Source organism: Pediculus humanus, genomic scaffold (genome assembly GCF_000006295.1).
Source record: "Pediculus humanus corporis 1103172107761 genomic scaffold, whole genome shotgun sequence".
In the NCBI taxonomy this organism is placed as follows: domain Eukaryota; kingdom Metazoa; phylum Arthropoda; class Insecta; order Psocodea; family Pediculidae; genus Pediculus; species Pediculus humanus.
In genome coordinates this window covers 628,239-652,734 of record NW_002987359.1, presented here as the reverse complement: position 1 = coordinate 652,734, position 24,496 = coordinate 628,239, and the positions used below count along the sequence as shown (strand labels likewise).

General features: G+C 24.3%; 7 protein-coding genes across 7 annotated transcripts; 4 read left to right on the top strand and 3 right to left on the bottom strand.

Moving 5' to 3' along the window:
- Positions 1-702: 702 nt before the first annotated feature.
- Positions 703-2,191, top strand: Phum_PHUM351020 (syntaxin-5, putative; the record flags this gene model as incomplete). The annotated part of the gene is made up of 4 exons (XM_002427834.1): positions 703-1,063; positions 1,310-1,563; positions 1,645-1,845; positions 1,910-2,191. 4 exons carry the CDS (start codon positions 703-705, stop codon positions 2,189-2,191), a joined length of 1,098 nt encoding a protein of 365 aa, XP_002427879.1.
- A 435-nt stretch (positions 2,192-2,626) lies between these two features.
- Positions 2,627-3,142, bottom strand: Phum_PHUM351010 (Phosphatidylinositol N-acetylglucosaminyltransferase subunit P, putative; the record flags this gene model as incomplete). Its single annotated transcript, XM_002427833.1, has 2 exons — positions 2,627-2,902; positions 2,990-3,142. The coding sequence occupies 2 exons, from the start codon at positions 3,140-3,142 to the stop codon at positions 2,627-2,629; spliced, it is 429 nt and encodes a 142-aa protein (XP_002427878.1).
- Positions 3,143-3,147: 5 nt separating this feature from the next.
- On the bottom strand, positions 3,148-8,115 carry Phum_PHUM351000 (protein arginine N-methyltransferase, putative; the record flags this gene model as incomplete). The annotated part of the gene is made up of 8 exons (XM_002427832.1): positions 3,148-3,277; positions 3,381-3,509; positions 4,389-4,520; positions 5,036-5,370; positions 5,451-5,591; positions 5,817-6,996; positions 7,099-7,319; positions 7,411-8,115. The coding sequence occupies 8 exons, from the start codon at positions 8,113-8,115 to the stop codon at positions 3,148-3,150; spliced, it is 2,973 nt and encodes a 990-aa protein (XP_002427877.1).
- A 3,182-nt stretch (positions 8,116-11,297) lies between these two features.
- Positions 11,298-12,375, top strand: Phum_PHUM350990 (uncharacterized protein; the record flags this gene model as incomplete). The annotated part of the gene is made up of 2 exons (XM_002427831.1): positions 11,298-11,493; positions 11,666-12,375. 2 exons carry the CDS (start codon positions 11,298-11,300, stop codon positions 12,373-12,375), a joined length of 906 nt encoding a protein of 301 aa, XP_002427876.1.
- Positions 12,376-12,834: 459 nt separating this feature from the next.
- On the top strand, positions 12,835-14,006 carry Phum_PHUM350980 (uncharacterized protein; the record flags this gene model as incomplete). Its single annotated transcript, XM_002427830.1, has 4 exons — positions 12,835-12,950; positions 13,039-13,171; positions 13,255-13,447; positions 13,558-14,006. Coding segments are annotated over 4 exons (891 nt in total), but the record flags the coding sequence as incomplete, so codon positions are not given.
- A 25-nt stretch (positions 14,007-14,031) lies between these two features.
- On the bottom strand, positions 14,032-18,274 carry Phum_PHUM350970 (Ribonucleoside-diphosphate reductase large chain, putative; the record flags this gene model as incomplete). The annotated part of the gene is made up of 12 exons (XM_002427829.1): positions 14,032-14,220; positions 14,305-14,493; positions 14,671-14,766; positions 14,935-15,147; positions 15,331-15,702; positions 15,877-16,078; positions 16,227-16,468; positions 16,626-16,851; positions 16,915-17,117; positions 17,568-17,906; positions 17,984-18,072; positions 18,247-18,274. 12 exons carry the CDS (start codon positions 18,272-18,274, stop codon positions 14,032-14,034), a joined length of 2,388 nt encoding a protein of 795 aa, XP_002427874.1.
- Positions 18,275-18,436: 162 nt separating this feature from the next.
- Positions 18,437-24,267, top strand: Phum_PHUM350960 (uncharacterized protein; the record flags this gene model as incomplete). Its single annotated transcript, XM_002427828.1, has 14 exons — positions 18,437-18,539; positions 18,761-18,891; positions 18,968-19,588; positions 20,024-21,032; positions 21,121-21,299; positions 21,448-21,636; positions 21,738-21,962; positions 22,052-22,456; positions 22,540-22,721; positions 23,140-23,241; positions 23,320-23,540; positions 23,631-23,893; positions 23,977-24,099; positions 24,202-24,267. 14 exons carry the CDS (start codon positions 18,437-18,439, stop codon positions 24,265-24,267), a joined length of 3,819 nt encoding a protein of 1,272 aa, XP_002427873.1.
- Between the last annotated feature and the right edge of the window lie 229 nt (positions 24,268-24,496).

Sequence of the window (24,496 nt, the reverse complement as noted above, 5' to 3'; positions counted from 1 at the left end):
CATAAAATTTACAATTACTCTTATATTTTGAAACATAATTACTCATATTTCTTCAACAGTATTAGAATAAATTCCCTATAATAGCTTCAAGGTAAGTTTTGCAAATGAGTAAGCCAAAATTTGTAGTTTTTAAAAAATTTTTATGTATTCCTTTTTTATTTAAAAATTTTTTTTTACACATTAAAACAACATGAAGTTTCAATAACATACAAAAGTTTTCAGAATTTTAAACTTGTTTTTAAATAAAAATTTAGAAATTAAAAATGTATACATTAACTACATTTTATTAGGGAAGTAATAGTAAATTAAAAAGTAGAAAACTTTTAAAATAAAAATAGTTTTTTAAATAAAATTTCTAAAAATTCAACTTTAAATAAAAAAAAAAAAAAAATACATCGCTACCGAGCAGTCTATATATATTATCGTGGAAGCAAGTATAATTTTCTAAGTTTGGTGACGTTTCTGTTTCAGATAGTGCTATAATTATAAGTCATTAAGTATTATATTTTTACGTGACATAAAAAAAAAAAACAAATTAAAATATAAAAAAACTTTTTTTATAAGTATTCATAATTAATTCTTAGAGTTTTGATAAATTTTGTGAAAAATTTAATATAAATGAAACTTTAGATAATTATTTGATAAATAAATATTGTTAGGAAAAATTAAGGAAATAATCACTATAGTTTCGATTATTTTTAAATGTCTGCAAGAAGGCGTCGTATAGGATTAGAATCAGAGCAGAGTTTTATCAGTGTTCCTACCGACGTCTATGGCAGAAATGAAACTGAAATAAATTATTCTGATTCACCTTTTTTCGGAACTTTTTCAGACAATAGTTTCCCTTTTGAAACCGATTTAATTATGGCTGCAAGGGATAGGACTAAAGAGTTTTCAAGTACAATCCAGAATTTACAGTCTAGACAAATCGCTAAAGCATTAAATATAAGAGAATCAAAAAAATCTGTGTATGTACAAAGTCATGCACAGTTTATGACGATTGCTAGAGCTATTGGTAAAAATGTAGCTAACACATATTCCAAACTTGAAAAATTAACATTATGTAAGTATATTTTATTGCACAATATTTACTTCTTCATTACCAATTTTCTATAATTTGTTATAAAATGTCTTTTAATGTGTTGTAAACAATCCACTTAAGAGTGTCTTTTTGCATTCATAAACAATTATTAACATTTACACACAATATCTTAAATTAGCAAAACATTAAAAAAATCTACTTAATAACTTGCTGAGTTTCCCTAATTAGAGCTAAAAGAAATTAAAATTTTTGAAAAATTTGTTTCAGTGGCAAAACAAAAATCACTGTTTGAAGACAGAACTGTAGAAATACAAGAACTCACTTTTATTATTAAAGAAGATTTAAATAGTTTAAATCAACAAATTGCAGAATTGCAAGAAATTGCAAGAAACCAAAAAAAAAATAAACATGTTGAAAAAGAGCATTTAATTTCTCATTCCTCAAGTGTTCTTCTGGCATTACAATCTAAATTAGCTACTATGTCAACGGAATTCAAACAAGTTTTAGAAGTCAGAACTGAGGTATTTAATAATTTTATTCGAGTATTAAAAATCTTTATTATTTATTTATTTTCTTAATAATTAGTATATTTTTCATTTCAGAACTTGAAACATCAAAAAAGTAGAAGAGATCATTTTTCTGACAGTAATATGCCCACATCTATATCACAATCTTCTGGGAGAAATGAAAATCAAGGGTCTCTTCTTTTACAAGAAGAACAACTCAACATAAATTTAAATCAAGATAATAATGGAAATTTACCAATTTTTCAAGCTCAAACACAACTAAATTATGACCAGACGGTAAGTTATATTTTATCTAATTTTTTATTCATTTAAATGATACTTATTAAGACAATTTGTTTAGAATTCGTATTTGAAAAATCGTGCTGAGACAATGCAAAATATTGAATCAACAATTGTAGAATTAGGGGGAATTTACCAACAGTTGGCTCATATGGTTCAAGAGCAGGAAGAAATGGTGGATAGAATAGATAGTAATTTAGAATCAGCAACATTAAATGTTGAAGCTGCTCATAATGAAATTTTAAAATATTTTCAATCAGTTACATCTAATAGGTGGCTTATGATTAAGGTTTTCGGAGTTCTAATTTTATGTTTTATTTTCTTTGTTATTTTTATGGTTTAATGAATCTAATCTAGTATATTTTAATATAAGTTAATCTTGATAATGTTTTTCTTATGGATTCTTATTGTTTTTCAATAATTAATTATTTTTATCTTTATTAAAAGGAATTCCAGACAAAAGCCATTTTTCTTTAATAAAAAAAGCTAGAATAATTGGAGATGATTCTCATTAGTGTAATTAATAAATAATAAACTGTCAAATATTAAAAGGGAATCAACATAAATATGTAGAATCTGCTCACAATGAAACTTGTTCAGCTTGATTATTCTTAAAATTTTCAGGGTAAAAACTCATGTAAAATTTTATTTATAACAAATTAGAGAGTAGGGTAGGTTTTTAATTAATTGTAAAAACGATATACATGTCAATTGTAAGGGTAAATAAAGTCAATTGTACATCAAGGTAAATAAGAAACTCACAAATTATATTTTTATTTCATTGAGAGTAATCAAAATACAAAATTTGACAAATTTGAGAAATAGGAATATCAGATGCAGGTGGAATACTGTAAATATTAATTTCTCCTTTCCCACTATGATCCAACATGTTGCATTTATTTTCTGAACATAAATAAGTTGTAAATGAATCTGAGACTGTATTCAAATTATGTAAAGAAGGTGTCAATAAAAGATTGATACTGGGATAAATAAAAAATGCAAAAATTGCTAAACCCATCATAAAATAAACTGGAAGAGCCAGGGCCCAATATTTCTAATAAAAAAATAAATAAAAAAATTATAATTTTAATTATATTTAAAGCCTTTGAAATATAAAATTTTTTTAAATTTAAATTTTTACCTGTGGATAGTATGTGATACCAAAAGAATGGAGCACATTATCTGGTATTGTTGCCCAAATTAAATATAAACTAAAACTAAATACACATAGGACATATAAGGCAAAGCCATAAACTCCTCGACTAGGAGTTGGAGCAGGAGTGTGTTCACTCATTAAAATTAAGTCTGTGAATATAAAAAAGTAGAAGGTGGTCCAAAACTGTGTATTGTATCACACAATAAGCTTAAATTATCCAAAAAATTATTTATACTACTTTTAAGTTGCTGAACATTAGGTGCACTAAAACATCTAAAAAAAAATTATTAAATAACTATTTGAATATACTTTTGGTATTAGTTGATACCAAATATTAGAGCGGACTTTTAACTTTAAAAAATATCATTATACTTACACTTTTAAAACATTTTCCTCAAACAAAAATGACTTTGAAACTAAACTTCTGGGGGGCTCACTATCTACACGTAGAACGTCAAATGCTATTTCAGCCTCTCTTTTACTGGAAAAAGGTATGTCTACATTTCTAGTGATTAGTTAAGTTTTATGTATTTTAATATTTTATTTAAAAAAAATTATAGGAACAATTTCCAAGAAATTTACGAAGAGAATTAATAAAAAAGGATACAATTTTAAATTAATATCGGCCATAGTAACTTATACATAAAGTTTTCATTTTCTAACCATAGAGACATTAAACAATTTGAATTGTGGTGCCAAATATTAAATATTCTACAGTTAAAACGAATATTTTATAATTTTAAAGTGGATAATAAATATGATTTTTATAAATAAATTCAGGAAAAGCTTTCAAAGTTCATAAATTTTTACATAAATTTCAAAAAAAATTTTATTATTATTTGTTTTATTATTATTATTATTATTATTAGGTATAGCGTTCATGTGATCGTTGTTTTCCTTATAAATAACAGTTTTTTTTTTGTTTTTATTATTCAGTGTATTAAATCGCGCTTAAAAATACGTATTATTTTATTTTCATTTAAAAATAGTAATTTTTTTTACTCGAGCCCTTCAGGATTTTTGGAGACTTTCAAGGAGTAAAACACAAGTAAGATTATATTTTGATTATTTATAATTAACCAGGTATTTATCATATTTAATTGTAAACTAAAATAAACAAATTATTAATTTAATTTTTGATTGCGCCAAAATTATTACCAACGATTCTTCAATTTGTATATAAAATAATTTTTTTTTGAATTCTAATACGGTAAAGTGTAAATGAAATCGTTTTGAAATTAATCATAAGGTATTTGTAAAAGTATTTCATTATTATAAATTCATAACTAAGTTAACAGAACCGCTTTAAAAGTTACAAAAACTAAAAATTAGACTTTTTTTGAAATCACCACCAAGGAAAAAATAGTATATTCATATTTCTTACATGTAGTCATTTTGTGAGTAACCCAAACTCATTACAAACCTTTGCAACAGTCTTCTGGTAATGGTTAAAAATCCCAAATTTGCAATACTTTCAAAGAAATTTCTGGAAACTAAAGGTAATTTGAGAGTTGCACTTAAAAAGTTATTTCTTTCAAAATTCGGTAAAAAAAAAAAAGAAATTTGTATAATAGTTTTATATTTTTTAAAAATTATTAAATGTATTTATAAGAATTATTTACAAAATTTTTATAATATTAAATTTTATATTTATTTATTTATTTTTTTTCTTGATAGTTCTTCAAGCAATTAAGTATACAAATTTAAAAATTTTTTATAATTATTTTACAGAAAATTTCTCAACACACATTGAAACAAATGCAATTTTTCTTTAAGTTTTAATCAAAATTTTTTTAAAGAAAATTTTGTAAAATAATGATAAACAACTTATTGTGAGATAATTTACTGCATTTCTTCTATAAAATCAATGTAAAGTCTTTTTACAAAAACTTGGCTCTCTGTTACTAACTTTCTTTCTTACTGTAATTTAAAAAAAAACAAATATGTTAATTAATATTTTTATTGGTAACCTTTTTTGAATTTAAATATTTAAATAATTGCCATATTTTTCATTTCACGTTGACTTTTTACCTCTTAATCAATTCTACATTAAATAAACCGTCTTGGTAGTACAATACAAGTTGTACATTCACTTGAAAATTACTTTTAGTGAATTCAAATTCGTTAGGAAATATAAATGCAGATGTGCTAAATGTAGATTTTTTGCTATTAGTGGTGATTTCTTCAACATCTTCTATAAATTTTATCTTAAACCAATAAATTAATGCATGTATTTCAAGGGAACTGCAAAAGCAAGGTATTGAAATTTGAATTTTCCTTTTCTCATTGTTTATTTCAAGGAGTTCAACACTTTGACTCAGCGGAATTTTTTTTATATTTAAATCCAAATCAATGAAATGATGAACCTAAAATATAAAAATATGTTGTTTTTGACTATGATATTATAAATAATGTAACAATTTTTCAAAATTTTCCATTTTACAACCTGATATGCGTTTATGAATTCTGCTATATGATAATCGCAAGTAACCCTGTTGTTTATTACGCGGGAAGTGTTTATTAGCCAATCAGAGTGAACAAGTTCACCGATTCCTTTTACTTCTTTAGGCATAAAAATTCCTTGAGGCTTTAATAGGAACCTAAAATTATTAAAAAAAGAAATTATTTAAACAAAGTTTATATGCCACATAACTAACTAATTTTTATAATAAATAGACGCGTATTAATAGTATATACATATATTTTAAGAATTGCTAAAGAGAAAAATAAAATTTCAATTGAATATGAGAGACAAATTAAATTTCATAAATTTTTTTTTTTTTGCATACTTAATATTTTCTAATTGTGATACACAATTTTCTTTTATTGTCCCTGTTGTTTCAATGTAATTTAATAGAATTATATCAAATTTTTCCTTTTGAACAAAATATTTTTCAACATTAACTTCAATATCAACAATGACATTTTCTTCTAATCCAAAACTTCGCGCCAAAAAATAAACAAACTGTTGATCCTTTTCTGAAGACACAAAACATAATAATTTATCGTTATATTGTTTTTTTCTAGCTTGAATAAAACTCAATCCGAATATTGGAAACGGAAACCAATCCATTATATTAACCGAACTTTTAAAAGTAGTTATAAGTTTATTATTAATTTCCTTAAATGTTTTCACTAAATCCGCGTTATTGAGAGTTTTAATGGCGGCCTTTGAAAGTTCCACTAAATTTGTCCAATTCCCGGGATACTCCATATTTAAAATCCCATTATCAAATGATATTTGTAGGGGAATCGTTTCATTTTTTTTTACGTATATGAAGTTGGGTAAGGCATAAATGGCCTGATCCCATGCGATATTATCTAAATTATACGGTCCTGTATTTAAAGATGTTTCTTCATCAAGTAATAAATCAAACCAAACAGCAAAACAATCTATTCTGCCAGATTTTTCGCAAACAAATTCAATCCCTTTGTCATGTTGTCCGTTTAAAATTTCTTTTATCAAAAAGGGATTATTGAAATCTATTGTCGCAATTTTTTTTATTTCCGTCATGCATTTGAATTTTATTAATCTTAAGTTTTGAGAATTGTATTTTTGGTTTTTATAAAATCCATAATTTTTAATAGCGTTTTCAAAGGGTTCAAAAAGTTTAGGGTAAAGTTGATTTGAGAGAAATTTTGACTTGATTCCAACTGCATAAATATTAGCTGCACTTGGTATTACAGCTCCACATTTAAAGTTTTTTTCATTGGTAAAACAATACTTTGACGGCAATAATAAATTATTCCAGGCATGCGACAGAGTAGCCAAAATTTTTTCCCCAAGTAAACCTGAATCAAATATTTCAGTAACAATTAAAGACACTTTTTTCGGAATATCAGTCGGTAGTAATATTTCAGAAGAATTTTTATTTAGAATTTTCACATTTGAGGCTTCATTTTTCATCAAAACTTTTTCTGCTATTTCTACCATAATTGTTGATGAATCACATGCATAAATCTCATCGGCTTTTCCTTCTTTGCAAAATAAGCTAAAAAATATGAATATTTTCACATTATTAAGTTTATTTATTTTGCATTACTTATTCAATATAAAAGTAAATAGATATTAAAGGCAAGTTTAATATTATTACCTCAGTAATCCTGTACCTGTTCCTATATCTAATACTGTTGTATGACCAAGTTGAATTTTTTTTTTAATAGCCTTTTGAAAAGCTTTATTTCTGTTTTTATCATTTAACATTCTAAAATGCCATCTTTCTACTGCTAAATTTAAAACACTTTCAAGATTGTACTTAGCATGAATATATTGTGGCTTTAGAAAAAGACATTGTTGAAAGTAATAAGCTGCTTCCTTCAGTAAATTACTTCTAAGAATAAATTTAATAAAAAGTCTTAAACAGTTTTCTTTATATTTTTGTAATTTAAAGAATTAATGCATCCACATCTTCAAAACTACTTTCCATACTCAAATCGCTAAAATTAGATTTAACTGAATATTTTAATGAATTGAACCATTCAGTTACAAACAATTCAATTTCAGAAGTAACTAGATCTTTGGGGATACTAAAAGAGAATAAAAGAAATTTCCTTGTTTCACCCTTAAATGAAAATTGACTTGAAACTGAAAATACAAGTAAAGAAGCTTGAAAAGGCTTGTAATCGAATTCAAAAAAATAAACAAGAGGATAATTTAATAATAATCCATATAAGCAAGGTGGGCAACAAAATTGTTTAGAGTCTAAAATCCAAAAATCACATTTATGGCTTTGTTTAAATTTATCCGCCAAAACATTTATGATGGATTTTATTTGATCTATTTTCTCAGATTCAATTATTTGGCACTTATCATTATTAACAATTTGTATTATGTATCTATTAAAAAATAATGTTTTTAGACATTCTTTAGTGTTAACTATTAAAATATCATCATTTATAACAACTATCAACAAAGAGTCTACATTGTCTAAGAATAATTTTAGGTTTTCAATAAAATTAAAAATTTGCCTAAAATCTACTACAGGGCCAAAATCCCAAAGAAAAGACGGCTTAGGACCATATAAAACAGATGAAACATAAAAGATTATTTTTGAATAGTGTTTTTTCCATACTGAGCCAGGAAAATGTTTTTGAAGAAGTGAGCACCACATTTTTTATTATTTCCTAAAAATAATTGAGTATAAAATTATTATGTGAAAAGTTATGTTGCAGCTTTATAATTGATTATCTTGATATATTTTATTGAAAAAAAAAAAAAAAAAAAAACTATATGCACATTTATTTGTATTTGTATATATTTACCGCAATAAATGGGCACCAAGATTGTTTAAAATGATTTCATTTTCAGGGAATGTTTCAATTGCACGTTCATAACAACGAAACAAGTCATTTAATTTATTTTTTTGTTCTAGTATCAGACCCCAGTTACCTAAAAATATAAAGTCGAATTATTAAAAAAATTAAAGAGAAAAAATAAATTATTTGCATAAAATACAATAATATATTTATTCATAAAATTAGAGTAATTATATTTTATATAAATTAATAAAGTATTATTACAAAGGGATAAAATAAATTCTTCCTTTAAATTTACTTTCCAATTGGGTTCGAGCATTAATGCAACCAAATAATGAGAAAAAGCTCTTCCAAAGTTTTTTTTTTTTAAATATTGTCGAGCAAGTTTTTTCGATTTTTGAGCCACAAAAAGACTTGAGTTTTTATTAATATCACCAGTTAAAGGCATGTTATTAAAACATCATATCGACACAAAATAAGTTAAAAAAATATAAAAGTAGAAAGAAAAAACAAAAGTTTATAATTTAATTATATAAAATAACGCTCGAATAATCAATTTTTTAAAAAATTACAAGTTTTTTTTTTTTTTTTTTAAAGTTAATAATTTAAAAATAGCATGCTAACAGTTCAAATTTAAATTAAAATTCAAACTTTATAAAAACAACAACTATGACATTTTTAGTTTCGCAGGTTGGTACGCTTTTTGGTTGGTACGCCTTTTGGTTGGTTGTTTTTTATATTAGTAACAGTATAAGTTAGAATAAGTTTCACTTCAACTAAAATTATGTAAGTTATTTATAAAATTAAACATTTTATTTCGATAATCACTTATATTTTTATATTAATTAAAAACTAAATAGTTTTTAAAATGGTTTTTAAATATCAATATTCAATATTACAAATTGTAATATTCATTTTTGTAACCATACATTTGCATATCCTGTAAGAAATTTCAACTTATATTTGTTTTTTATTATTCTAAAGTACATACAATTCTTAGGGATGTGGTTGGTTTGTAAATTAAGGTTAATTTAAAATTAAAATTTTTTATCAAAAAATGAATATATTACAATTTTTAATAACCTCAGTATTGGCAGATATTACATAAAAATATACTGAATTAATGTATTTTATATATAATATTCATTTATAATACTACAATAGTACTATTTATAGTATAATGATAATATTTTTATCATTGCTTTGTAAATCCCTACATAACTCAGTCGGGTTTAAATTCGTTTAAATATTCTATACATTAATTTTAATATTTGTTTTAATTTATATATTTCATATGATGCTTACTTTTTACCTTTTTCATTAATTACATAATTTAAAAAAATATAATATTACTAATTAAAAGTACTGAAGATATATTTTCTAAATTAGACTAATATGAGTTTTTAGTTTTACAACAGTACACAGTTTCTTACAGTTTTTTAGTATTAGAACTAAATTTTAAAATTGCTTATATTATTTCTTGTAATATTTCAAAGAATGCAATGGTATTTCAAATTTATATTTTATCAAACATTTTATATTCACATTTTAATTCAGAAACCTCAAGACTTTTTACAACTAACAAATGTTAAAACAAAATATGAACCGTTGTCAAATTATTATTTATTTATTATTATTTTTTTTTAAGTTTAAAATTTGAGATTCACTAAATGTATTATATCAGTTACTTAAATTTTTTTTTCATTTTAAAAGTAATGAAACAGCATAATTTATATGAAATAAATAAAAATAAATAAAAAAGAGGCAGATTCTTTAGGGTTTCATTTAGATTTTTAACTTTGTAAAACTAAAAGCCAAGAATCATGATAATAATAACAAAAGTATTATCGAAACATTTAAAGATTGGAGTAAATTATATTTAATAAAAATTAGATATGAAGAAATAATCATATCAGTGTTTTCTTAAAAACCTAAAATAACATTTTAAAAATAATGAATAATTCTATATTGACTAGTTACTCTAATACAAAAATATGGTATATAATAAAAAATTTTAATTCTTATACTTTATACATTAAAACTATCGAAACTCCTAAAGGTAATATATTTTTTAAAAAAAAATGCAAACGTTTTTTTTTAACGGCATTATTAATTATTAAAATTTTTTTTTTTCAATTGATTAAATAAGTTATATATGATTTAATTACTTAATGGTGTCTATATAAATTAAACTTTTAATTTATTCTTCAATCATACCTATTATTTTTAGTTTTATAGAGTAAAATCGTTTTATTACAAAATCAAAGAGTAAATGAATTTAAAAAAAAAAAAAAAAAAACTTTTTGAGGCATCCTTGAAGTTGGCATTACTTTACCATTTGTTCTTTCATTAAATATTATTTTATTGTAACAATTTTTTAAAAGTTGTTAAAACTTTTTTGGTGTAATTTTTTTTTTTTTTTTTTCGTTAAAATTTTTATATAGAAAATCGTTGCTAATTAAGATGTGGTTTTTTTTTTTTTTAAATAAATACCCGCGATTAATGTTGAAAGAAAATTTTTAATTTATTTTAAGTTAAAAAAAATTTTTTAGAAATCTCAAATGTGAGGAACTTGATTCGTAAAGGAAAAAAAAAAATTTTTTTCTGATAAAAATAAAAAAGAATTTAATTATTTTAAATTATTTTTGTTACTTAAATAAAGTAGTTATAAATTATATTTTGTATAGTACGAATTATTTTTAATATTTAATTAAAGAAATTTAACTTTATTTAAATTTATTAAAGGATCTTATTAGTTTTTTATTGTTTTCATTTTTTAAAAAAAAAGTATAAATGTTAATTAACGATAATGATTATTAAAAAATTATGTTAATAAGTTTTCTTTTATTAAAAAAATAAAAAAGTGAAATAATATATCATATATTATATTATGAGACAATCCGAGGTAGTTAACGGTAAAAAAAATTTACCATCAAATACGATAGAACCAAAATTAAATTCAATATTAAAATCACTATTAAACGAACAACAAGAAGGTTACGCTAATATATCTGAAACAAATAATTCTAAAAATATAATGCCCGAGAAAAATGAAGTATTAAAAAATTGTTGTCCGAGTTATTTTGGGAAAAAAGAAATTGCTCGAAAACGTTGGAAATTGTTGGCAAGAGTTTTAATAAAAACTCAAAAGACGTGTACAGAAACATTTAAATTAAAATGTCTCCCCGTTAGAAGATTAAATACTTTTGACTTAATCAAACCAATAATAACAGGTGAAAAATTTACTTTTATAAATTCAAATTTAATATTAAATTTAAAAAAAAAAAAAAAAACTTTACAAGTTTGGTTTATTGTAAGTTTTTGACATGAGAAAAAATTTTTTTATTTTTCTCAATTTGAAACTTAATAAAAAAAAAAAAATGTGTGTATTTTTATTATTTGTAGAAGAAGGGAAAGATGGATATTGGTTTGAATATTCAACTAAAATATTAAATATCGTATATCGAGCTCAAATTCATCACCTTAATCAAAAATTAACGGCCACAGAATTAATAGGGTTTAATAATACCGGAAATATAAGGGTTTGGCCATCGGAAGAGGTTTTAACATATTATCTTCTGACAAACATAAACATATTTAAGGGAAAACATGTTTTAGAATTAGGAGGTGGCATGACTTGTTTGGCGGGAATTTTTTTAGCCATTTACGGAAATGCAAACCAAATTGATTTAACTGATGGAAATACAACTTCCGTTGAAAACGTTATGAAAATAATTGAAAAAAATAATTTCGATTCAAACAAAGTCAAGGCTTATCAATTAGATTGGAAAAATCATAAAGATTTGAATAAAAGTTACGATATCGTTATTTCTTCGGATTGTTTATTTTTTAATGAAACACGAGAGGATTTAGTTGAAACCTTTTGGAATTCTCTTAAGGAAGACGGTTTAGGATTAATAATGGCGCCAAAACGCGGAAACACTTTGAATTTATTTTTAAATATTGCTAATAAAAAAGGTTTTAAAACTATTTTGCAAACTTATTACAATGATATTGTTTGGAATAAACATTTACAATTAAAAAATTTAAATTCGGAATATAATGAAGATTTAAATTATCCCCTTTTGATCATGTTGTATAAAATTAATAAATAAATTTTTTTTTTCGCGCTTCTTAATTTATTTCGATATCAAAATATATAAATATTATTAAGGGTAAATGCTTTAATACATAAATAAATTTTTTTTTTAGTCAATGAATGATGTGTACTACTATATACCAAAAATTTTAATAAATTTATGTAATTTTAAAAAATGTATAAGACTTTACAAAACTTTATAAATGTTTATTATTATTATATGATTTTTTGAAATAAAATCTTTATTAAGTCATTGTTTTAATTGTTATATTCAATTTTTTAATTTAAAATTGGTGGTTATGTGTGGTGATAATAATTAAAGGAAAGTAAATAAATATTTAAAAATTAAAATATATTTTTAGAAATTTTATTTATTTAATTAAAATTAAAAAAAATAATCAGAATACAACCAACTTTAATTACAAATAATTATTATTATTTTTTATATTTTTTAGGTTTCAATAAGCATAACTAGAAATACATAATTGTCTTTGTTTTTTTTTTTTTTTTTTTTCCAGGACAAATTATTGGGTATCGCAGGGAAGAAAATTTTGCGAATTTTGCAAATGTTCAATTGCTGACAACAAGCCTGTAATTTCAATTTTTTTTTACATTTAAAAAAAAAAAAAATCACTTTAATTATATATAATTTTAATTATTGTTTTTTTTTTTTTTAGAGTATACAATTTCATGAAAATGGTCGAAAGCACAAAGAAAATGTTTCCAAGAAACTTACAGAAATGCAAAAAAAAGCATCGAAAGAAGCAAGAAATGCTGTCAATTTTGAAAATGAAATGAAAAAAATTGAAGCGGTAAGTTATTATTATTATTATTAATTTTTTTATCATACATTGAAATATTTTCTTTTTAATAATATATTTCTTTATATTTACAGGCAGCTTTAAAAGCATATGCGAACGATGTAAAATTGAATGCCGATTATACATCTCATTTAATTAAATCGGGAGAAAAAATTTTACCGACTCCTGAAATAGATACAAAACCAAATAATAATAAGAATTTATTAGAATTTAAAAAGAGAAAAGAAGGAATTTCGGAAGATTCAAATAGAAACGATTATGCGGGAGGTACTCTATACTATTTTTTTTTTTTTTTTTTTTAAATCTTAGATCTTTTATTGTTTATCTATATTATCATTAATATTACTTCTAATACAAGATATTTTTTTTTTTTATAGAATCAACTTCAAGAACGACATCTACAGGTTTAGAAAAATCAATGTCGAATTTTTCATCCAAGAAAAAATCAAAAATTTTATGGAAAAAACAAAAAAAACCAAACAAAACAAATGTTTTCTCTGATGGTGAAAAACAAACGCAACCTAATATTGATCCTCGAGAGGAAACAAATTTTGTATCTTTTCCCCAGGGACATCCTTACGGTAAATGGAAAACCGTTGAAACAATAGAAAAAAAACCAGTTGACTTGCAATTGCCCGTTCAAGAATTTATTTCAATTTCGGTACCAAAACTTTCTCAGGACATTGAAAAAAAATTTAAAGAAAAAGTTATTGAGCCTGATACAAATTCATGCAAAAAAGAAAAAGCAACTTTTATAAAAAGAAAAATTTCAGCAGATGTTAAAAATAATATAAGAAAAAAAATAAAAATTGATGACGATAATTAATATAAAGGGATAAATTGATGTAAATTTAAGATCCACACATTAGGCAATCATCTTTGTTTTGCAGAGAACAAGATATTGATTCCATATTAAATTTATCTTTTTCTGTCGAAACTTCTTTAACATTGGCGTTATTAACTTTAGTTTTATCAACGGTGAATTGAATTGGTTGAGCTGCAGGTTTAGTACGTAGATAATACATTCCAGTTTTTAAACCCTTAAAAAGAATAAATATTTTATTGAAACAAAAGTTTGATATTTATAAATAATAATAATAATAATAATTTAATCTGTACTTTACCAATTTCCAGGCATAAAAATGCATCGATGTTAATTTTCCGTAATTAGGTTGTGCAATATGAATATTAAGAGATTGACTTTGATCTATAAATGCTCCACGATCTGCTGCCATTTTTAATATTACTTTTTGTGATATTTCCCAAACGGTTTTATATAATGCTTTTAATTCTTTGGGTATTGAGTCAATATTCTAAAATATAGTTAAAAAAAATATTTAAGATTTAAAATTGATTTTTCATCACGCTCATTTCAATAAATAATAATATAAATTTCTTAATTATATAAAACGTTATTTATAAACTTAAATTATATAAGTACTCATATTCAAAAGTACTATAACAAAAGTAATTTGAATAAAAATACAAACTTGAATCGAACCGCCATTTGCAATAATTGTATTTTTCATTTCATCGTTCCATAATCCAATTTCGGTCAAATCTTTAAGCAAATGTTGATTGACAACCTAAATAATCAAAAATCTTTTGTTAATTTAAGTAATTTCATTGATTTTCTTAAATTAAAAAAAAAAAGGAAAAAACTGAAAACTTTTTTCACATTTAATTTTATTCGAAACTAAAAACTAATTTTTGAATTGATTAGTGAAGTAATTAATAATTAAATTGTGATTTACCTGAAATTCTCCAGACAACACTCTTCTAGTATATATATTTGTGGTGTATGGTTCAAAACTTTCATTATTTCCTAAAATTTGAGCTGTGGAAGCTGTTGGCATGGGTGCTATTAGAAGAGAATTTCTAATTCCCCATTTTTTAATTTTATTTTTCAATGCATCCCAATCCCATAAATTAGTGGGAGTTACACCCCACATATCGTATTGAAGAATCTAAATGTAAATAATACTTTTAAGTTTTCTATAAAATTTAAGTTATTTTCTTATTAAGTATAAATTATTTCTTTTTAAAAATCGATTTTTATTCCTATTTTTATGCAGCATGTAGATGTGTAATTGCAAAAATTTATGTTAATATTTAAATTAGAACTAAAAAAATATAAAATGAAACTTTACCCCCTTACTCGCGGGTGACCCTTCATAAGTTTCGTAAGGTCCGTGAATGGCGGCTAATTCAGAACTGGCTTCTAATGCTCCATAATATATTGTTTCAAAAATTTGAATATTTAACTTTTGTGCTTCCGGACTATCAAAAGGTAAACGCATCAATATGAAGGCATCTGCTAAACCTTGAATGCCGATCCCTATGGGTCTGTGGCGAAGATTTGAAAGTTTAGCTTCTGGTACAGGGTAATAAGTTATGTCAATAACTTTATTTAAATTTTTTGTTATAATTTTAGTAACGTCCTTAAGTTTTTCAAAATTATAAGTTTTGTCTGGTTTTACAAACATATTCACAGCTATAGATGCTAAATTACAAACGGCAATCTGTAAAAAAAAAAAAAATTATTTAAAAGGTATAATAGCATAGCAATAGGTTTTAAACCCTAAAACTTTTTCTTAAAGTCAAACTACATTAAACCCTTGATTATAATATTTTCTTTATAATAAAAATTTCATAATATGTAATAAATTTTTAAAAAAATAATATACTAATTTTACCTCTTCGGGTGACGAGTATTCAACTATTTCCGTACATAAATTACTGCATTTGATGGTCCCTAAATTTTGCTGATTAGATTTTCTGTTACATGCATCTTTGTACAACATATAAGGAGTCCCTGTTTCTACTTGTGATTCAATTATTGCGTACCATAAACTCTGAGCTTTAACTTTTTTAACATAAAGACCTTTTTCTTCGTAACTGATAAAAAAAAAAAAATTTGTTCAAATTACATATAAAAAACTTGTCAATTTTACATATATTCTAATTTAAATTAATAATTATTTCATTAATTTAGTGACGGCAAACGATAACTAAAAAAATTACTTAAATTACATTGAGTTTATACCTGAGGTAAAGTTTATTAAATTCTTCACCCCAACAATCTGATAACCCTGGGCAAGTTTTGGGACACATAAGGCACCACTCTTGATTTTGTTCCACTCTTTCCATAAATAAATCTGGAATCCACAAAGCATAAAACAAATCACGTGCTCTGGTTTCCTCTTTACCGGTGTTCTTTTTTAGATCTAAAAATTCAAAAATATCCGCATGCCAAGGTTCTAAATAAATAGCAAAAGCTCCAGGTCTCTAAAAAAGAAATATAAAGAAATAAAAAAATTCTTTTATTTTAACTTAACAATCCAAAAAATTTTAACCTAAATTAGTTTTTTTTTCAAAATTTATTATTAAAAAAAAGCATTTAAAAAACTATAGAATTAAGCTAAAAAGTAATTTAATGCAATACCTTATTCCCTCCTTGATCAACATATCTAGCCGTGTTGTTAAAAACTCTTAGCATAGGTACTATTCCATTTGATATTCCATTTGTTCCAGCTATATAGGTACCTTTAGATCTGATACAATGAATATTGACACCAATACCCCCAGCTGATTTTGATATTAATGCACATTGTTTTAAGGTTTCGTAAATACCATCAATACTATCTTCTTTCATTGTGAGCAAAAAACAACTAAAAGGAAATATTTAATAAAAAAACTATTTCACAAAAAAAAAAAATATTCTACTAAAAAACCTTGACAATTGAGGCTTTCTTGTGGCAGCACTAAAAAGAGTAGGTGAAGCATGAGTAAAATATTTTTCTGACAGCAAATTGTAAGTTTCAATTGCACTTGAAATGTCATCACCGTGTAAACCAACAGCTACTCTCATTAACATATGCTGAGGTCTTTCAACAACTTTTCCATTTATTTTTAGCAGGTATGACCTTTCAAGAGTCTAAAAAAAAAAAAGACTGCAAAGGTTAATGATTTTACAAAAAAATAAGATTATTGAGAAGAACAATTTTAAAATCTAAATTTAAAAATATTTGCATTTTTTAAGCGAAACCTTACTATTAAAATTTTTTAATTAAAGAATAGTAATGATACTAATAATACAAATACAAACATGATTAATAATTACAATAAATTCTAAATTCAAAATTTATGAGATAACAAAATTTAGGGTTTGGAACCACTAATAATGATTCAATAAATAAAATCAAATTTGATTTTTAAAAAATTAAAAAATTAATCAACAAATGTGTATAGTTTTTAAAATTAGTAAACTTGTACTTCATTTAATAACTTTAAAAAAAAATTGTCTCTTTGGTTTATACGTTTTCTTAAAAAATTTATTTGCTGATTTGTTTCTACAACTAATAAATTGCAATTATTTATGTCTTACCTTAAAACCAAAATAATTATAATTATAATCTCTCTCGTATATTATTGCAGCATTTAGTTCGTCTGCATGTTTTATAATAATATCATAATGATAGTCTGACAACATGGGTGTGGGTTGTTGGTTAAAACTATTTTTCATGTTATAAAGGTCAGTCATTACATCAGAAAATGATACTTTTGTTTCTTTGTGAAGGTTAGATACAGCAATCCTAGCTGCTAAAATTGCATAGTCAGGATGTTGTGTAGTCATTGAAGCTGATACTTCAGCTGCTAGGCTATCCAATTCAGCTGTGGTAACCCCACTATACAGCCCATTGATAACTTTGACTGTTATAGCAATCTGTAAGAACAAAGTGAATAAAAAAAAAACAAAAAACTAAAGGGATTATAATATTTAACTTTGATATGAATAATTACAGGGTCCACATAATCTAAATTTAATCCGTAACATAATTTTTGTATTCTAGACGTTATTTTATCAAAATGAACCTCTTCGTTTCTTCCACCTAAAAGAAAAAATATACTAATTTAAGTTACTCAAAAGTTAATACAATTGATTAGTAACTATATACAGTATGAGTATTTTTTAATAAAGTTAGAAACGAAATATATGATAAGATATTTTTAAAACTAAAACCAGTATAACGAGGTAAAATATTTTAATTACAAAAAACTCAAACCTCTTTTTATAACAAACATCTTATTCATTTTCAATAAAAGTCCAATTAAAATTTCACTAAAAGTATGCTAGAAAAGCTAAATGATTAAATTCCCGCCAGAAATGTTTAGCAGACTTTAGTCTAAATTTTTAAAAGGCTGTGAGTAAGACTGAAATATGGTGATGTGTTATTTGGTATCAGCTTAATAAAAATGCAGGCTTTTTATAGTTTTATATTTTTTTATGGAAATTTAATTTTATTTTGTAATTGTTCGGGTCCTGAAGAAATATTGTGCGCCAACGAAGCATGTACAGGTAAAACTTTGTAAACTTTAAATAACTTTTTAGGCGTTGTGTATAAATCATACAAAATTAAGGCGAAGGTTAAATAACTTTTTTTTTTTCTTTTAGGCGCTTAAAAAATGTTATCTTATGAATTAATTTACTTTGTCGCAAATGTTAATATTTAAATTTAGTTTAAATATGTATAATTTTATAAGTATTTTGTGTATTTTACTTTTATTTTGATATTACAGAACCCATTTCAAAAGCTCGTGGAATTGTGTCTTATAATGCTGACAGCTTCGAAAGATTAAGTTTTAAAAGTGGTCAAGAAATAACTATTGTTAGCAAATCAAAGGCAGAAAAGGATTTCTGGGGAGCCATTGTAAGGATTTTTAATCTAAACAATAGTAATTAAGTTATTGAATTTATTTTATATCAATATGATTTTGTGATTTTAGATAGAAGGCAAAAATGGATTTGTGCCTTCTCAATTAATTAAAGAAATAAAAGTATTTCATCCCACAGAAAGATTAATGGTTGTGCACACCACAGCATCAAAAAGTCATAATGCATTTACTGATGTCAGTGATACAAATAATGTCTCCTCAAGCAATAATAATCTTGCAAGTGATTTTGAAAATCAAATTCAAATAGATAAAAATATAAATTTAGATTTAAAAATTGATGTAAGCAGTCAAACCACTGGTTTGAATCAAAATGATATTCAATCATATAATGTAGAAAAAGAAACAGTAAATAATTTATATACTGGGTCAGAGCCCTCAGGAAGTTTGTCTCCTACAGTATCATATAATGTTATTGAGGGTACAACTGTTTATGTTGATGAGAAAAATGAAATAATACCATCGATGCCTGCAGATACACATATTGATCAAAATTTAAATTCAGTGGTTTTTGCTTCTAATAATGAAAATGAAAACAATAAGCATCATGAAAAAATATCAAGCATTCCAATATTAAATTTTGAAAATTCTCAAATGAATAATGAGAAAAATAAAATTTCTACTGATAAAATTGACAACTCCAATACTTATCATAAATCAATTTTACATGAAGATGTAAAAAATCAGAATAATGATGATGGTGGTGACGATCATGATATTGAAATTTATGATGATGATGATGATGATGAAGAAGAAGAAGAAGAAGAAATTGAGGGTGAAGATGATGGGGAAGATAATGATGATGATGATAATAATAATGTTAAAAGCTTTGATGAACACAAAAATATTGTTAGTGACAGTAACAGTGAATTTATTAATAATGAAAATAATAATCTAAGTAGCACTATAGAAGTCATTGAAAATAATAATATTAATAATAATAGTAATAATAATAATAATAATAATAATAATGGTAATGATAATTTTAAATATACTAACCAAGAAATATATAAAAATAGTTCAGAAAATGATAACGAAGAAAAAAATAATATTGATGAGCATGTAATTAAATCCAATTTAAGTAATGATTTTAGTAATGACATTAAAAAGGTAAATGATTTAGAAGAACAGCCTAAAAATTTACATTTAAATTCAGCATATTCTCAAAATTCAGAGGTACAAGGTGAATCTAAAATTGAAAGTTTATTAGAAAACAACAATAACAATAATAATAATAATGATAAAATAAATGAAAAAGAAGAAAAAATTGAACAACTCCATCTTCCAAGCATTCAAACAGAACCAATATTTGTTTCTGAAAAATCTTCCATAGAAATGAATAACTTAAATCAAGAGAATAATTTAAAATTGGAGATTGATGAAATCAGCAAAAACAACTATTTACCACAGGACACCTCAAATTTGGAAGACACAGAAAAATTACTCAATAATAAAGATGTTGAAAAGTTTAACCTTGAGTCAGAAGACACATTAACAACACCATCGATGACTTACTCTGATCTAGCTTCTCATGAAAAAACACCAAATGAAAAAGAAAATATTGTACCTTCTACTAGTGCTGTTTACCCTAATGAAATTTCAGAAAATTTTTTTGCTCTACATTCAGGAGGTGTTCCAAGTAATGCACCCCAATATGATGAAAACATAAATCAAAAAGACTTGGAAGAAAAAATTAACTCTTTAGGAAGTTCATTAACAGTTTCTCCTCCGTCCTATCAAGAAGAATCTACTTTTGTGCCAACAGAATCTGAAAAACCACATTCTGAATTCACTACTAAAAATTTAATAACTGAAAATTTGGATGAGTCTACTTCTTACCATTCATCAGAACATTTAACAGAAATGAGTCCTTCAGATGATTCTGTCTCTGAAGACATTAATAATAAGCATTGTAAAAGTTCTAAATGGTATGATTCTTACTATTTTTCCTGGGTAATAGATATGGCGTCAAATTGGATTGGTTTAAATAATGACAAAAGTGAAATTATTTGTGATGATGTTACCCATGATTCAATTTTAAAACCAGAACATTTTGAAAAATCTGTGAAAACTCCTGAATCAGTTATAAAAAATGATGGAATAGCAATGGATAATTTAGGTATTATAATGTTAATAAAAATATTTTTGTTGCAATTTTATTTATTAATTAATATTTTAATATATTTTAAATAATTTTTATATAAAAGGTAATTTACTGGAATCACAATTTCAAAAAGAATCAATTCAAGATGAAAATTCATATTCAGCTACAGAACCATCAAATTGGTTTCTTGATAATTTGCTAACAACTAGTAACACATTTATTTACCTAACAGTCACAGCAATTACAGTTCTTCTTTTCACTTTAGGCCACAATTTTATTGAGGTAAATTAATTATTATTATTAATAGTAACTTTTAAGGAAAGCAATTACTTTTATAATATTCATATAAAAAAAAATTTTTTTGTATTTTTACAATTTATCATAAATTATATTATTAAATTTTTTTTTCATTTTTTTTTTTTTTTTACAGAAAAAAACAAAATCAGGTCCTCTCATCGCCAAAATAAATAAACTTGAGCAGGAGTTGTTTGTAACATCAAAAGAATGTTTATTATTAAAGGAAGAAATAAAAAATGCCCATAATAAAATAAGTTTATATGAAAATTCACAAAATGATGATTTAATACTTTCATTACGGGCAGAATTAGAAGAATCAAAGGTAATTATAATTTTTATTAAAATTTATTTAAATTAGATCATAATTATTAAATTAATAAATTACTAAATAATGACTTTTTCTTATTATAATTAAATTTTTAGAAAATAAGATCGGATCTTGAATCATCAATAGAATTACTTCAACAAGAATTAGATTCCGCAACGGAAGCTGGTTTAGATTTAAATAAAATGCTCTCGGAAGTTCTTACCCAAAAAGGAGGATCTGAATCTTTATTGGAATCTGTTGAGAATTTACAAGCGCAGTTAAACAGTCAACAATTAGTCATTGATGAAATGACGAAAAAATTAGGAGCTAAAAATGACGAAGTATTTTGTTTTACAAATTTAATTTTTATAAAATTTAAAAGGGTAAATAAAAAAAAAAAAACTCATAAAATTATTTTGATTAATTTCAGAATGAAATTTTACAAGCTGCTTTAGATACTGCAAACGAAAAAGTTGAACATTTAGAAGAGCAGTTGAATGAAGTTAAATCTGATTTGAATCTACATTCAAAAGAAAAAGAGTCCATTACCGAAGATTTAAAAAGCCAAATTGATCAACTTCAAATTCGTATTAATCAGCTGAGTGAAAGTAGAGAAAAAGATGTTAAATCGGCTAAAACTAAAGTTGAAGAATTAGAAGTTAAACTTAAAAAAGTTTCAAATGCTTTATCACTTAAAAAAAATGAATGTGAAAATTTAAAAAATTCTTTTAAAAAGTTAAAATTAAACAACAACGCTTCTTGTGAATCATTATTTGACGTGTGTAAAATTAAAGCTGAACTGTCGAAAGAGGAAGAAAAAAACAAAAACTTATTGGTATTTTATGCATTTTCATTGTAATTTTTTGTATTACTTTTAATTTAAAATTTGTAGTCTAATTGGGTGATTTAATATTATAGGAAAGGTTAGAAAATCAAGAAAAAATTGAAGAAGATAGAGAAAAACGGATAAAAATTTTAGAAAGTGAGCTCCAAAAAATTAAAAGTGAATGTGAAAGTGCAAAATTAAAGGAAGAGGAAGCACAAAAAAAACTTGAAGTTCTTTCTATTTACTTTAAAGAAAAAGAAACCCAGTTACAAAAGTAAGTTGCACTGCTTAATTACAATTAAGTCTCAAATTTATTGTCCTTATAAATTATAGAAAAGATAATTTTGAAATATGTCTTTCAAATCATTACTAATGTATTGTCCCAAAATTGTAACCGAGTATTTATTATATTATTTAAACAAAATTTCTTTTTTTCAACGTATCTGAAGGATTTTATGTAATATTTCTATGCTTTCCCTTTCTATTTTTTAATTAAAAAAAAATAAGTCGTATCAGGTTTAATAGTTTTAAAGGAATTAAGGGCGTTACCGTTTTTTGTAATATCGTATTATCTATATTTTTAAATTATATTATTATATAATAAGCCAACATTATTGTTTATATTTAATTAAATTTACGTTTGCTGCTTTTTTTTATTATTATTAATTTCATATGTTTAATTTTGATTTTAGGGAATTAGGTTTTCAGGAAACTTTATGGGCTCAAAAAAAGGGAGACGAGGCTGCAGTTTATAACATGATTGCATCATTAAAAGAAGAAGTTGAGAGCTACAAGTAATAAATTATTTTGTTTTCTTTTAATTAACCCTGTATAATAATTTTAATTTAACGTAAAAAAAATTTTTTTTTTAGATCTCAAAATGAAACGCTTAAAAAAGAAATATTTGATCAGGAACGTGGGCTTAAAAATCAAATAGCATTGCTTGAGCAAAAAGCTCATGAAAATTGGGTAGCTGCCCGACAAGCAGAAAGAAAATTAGAAGAGAATAAACAAGAAGCTGCTCAATTAAGAAATAGGCTTACACTTATTGAAAAAAATGCTTCTAATGATTTAGACTTGAAATTAAACAATCGTATGAAATTTTTTTTTTTTTTTTTTTTATAATTATTATAAAAATTATTTTAAAGAGTAATTTTTAAAAATTAATATTTGCCTTTTTCAGGAACTGACGATACAAATGGATTAGAGCCAACTTCACCTGTACTCCATGATACTTCTTCACCTCTTTTATTTCCTCCTTTACCTTTAGACCCAAGTAGTTCTCCAATAATTCCTCCTGGATTTATGCCACCTCCAATGTTCATGCCCCCTCCTATGGGAAATTTTATACCACCTCCTCCATTTTTACCTGGTGATAGAAGGCCTCCGCCTTTAGGAAGAATGTCATCACCTCCTTTGGGGAACCAGTTTTCACCACCTCCACCAGTAGATTATTCTATAAAACAAATTTCTTCGCCATCATTATCACCCACATAGTAAAAATTTTATATCTAATGAGATTGATGCAGAAAGAGACAAATAGGCACAGAAATCTACCGTATCCACCGTTACACAGAGGATGGGAAGGTAGTCTGAAAGTCAAGGTTTCGTTCCTATATCTAATCAAAAGCAATCAAAGAAAGATCGCAAAGGTTAGTAAATTTTTTCTATATTTTGTTATCAATAAATATTTTTAAAAAAATAATAATAATAATCTTATTGAATGGAACATTTGTTGTAATTTTTTTTAGTAGGTTCAAACGATAGTTCGAGACACTCATCTTCAGAATCAATCGATCAGCCAAGAAGAAACAGCGTGAAAGTCTAGGCAAAATATTGTGTATTAAATAAATATAATTATTATAAAAAGATTACTTCAAACTTAATCTTTCAAATTAAGTGTCAATAATATAAAATTGTAATAAGTTGTTTATATATACACTAGTCAATTTTACCCATCATGATAATATTTATTTGTTAAGGTTAAAATATTTGAATAATAAATAAACAGAATAATTTCTTTGTGTTAAATATATATATATTGAATTT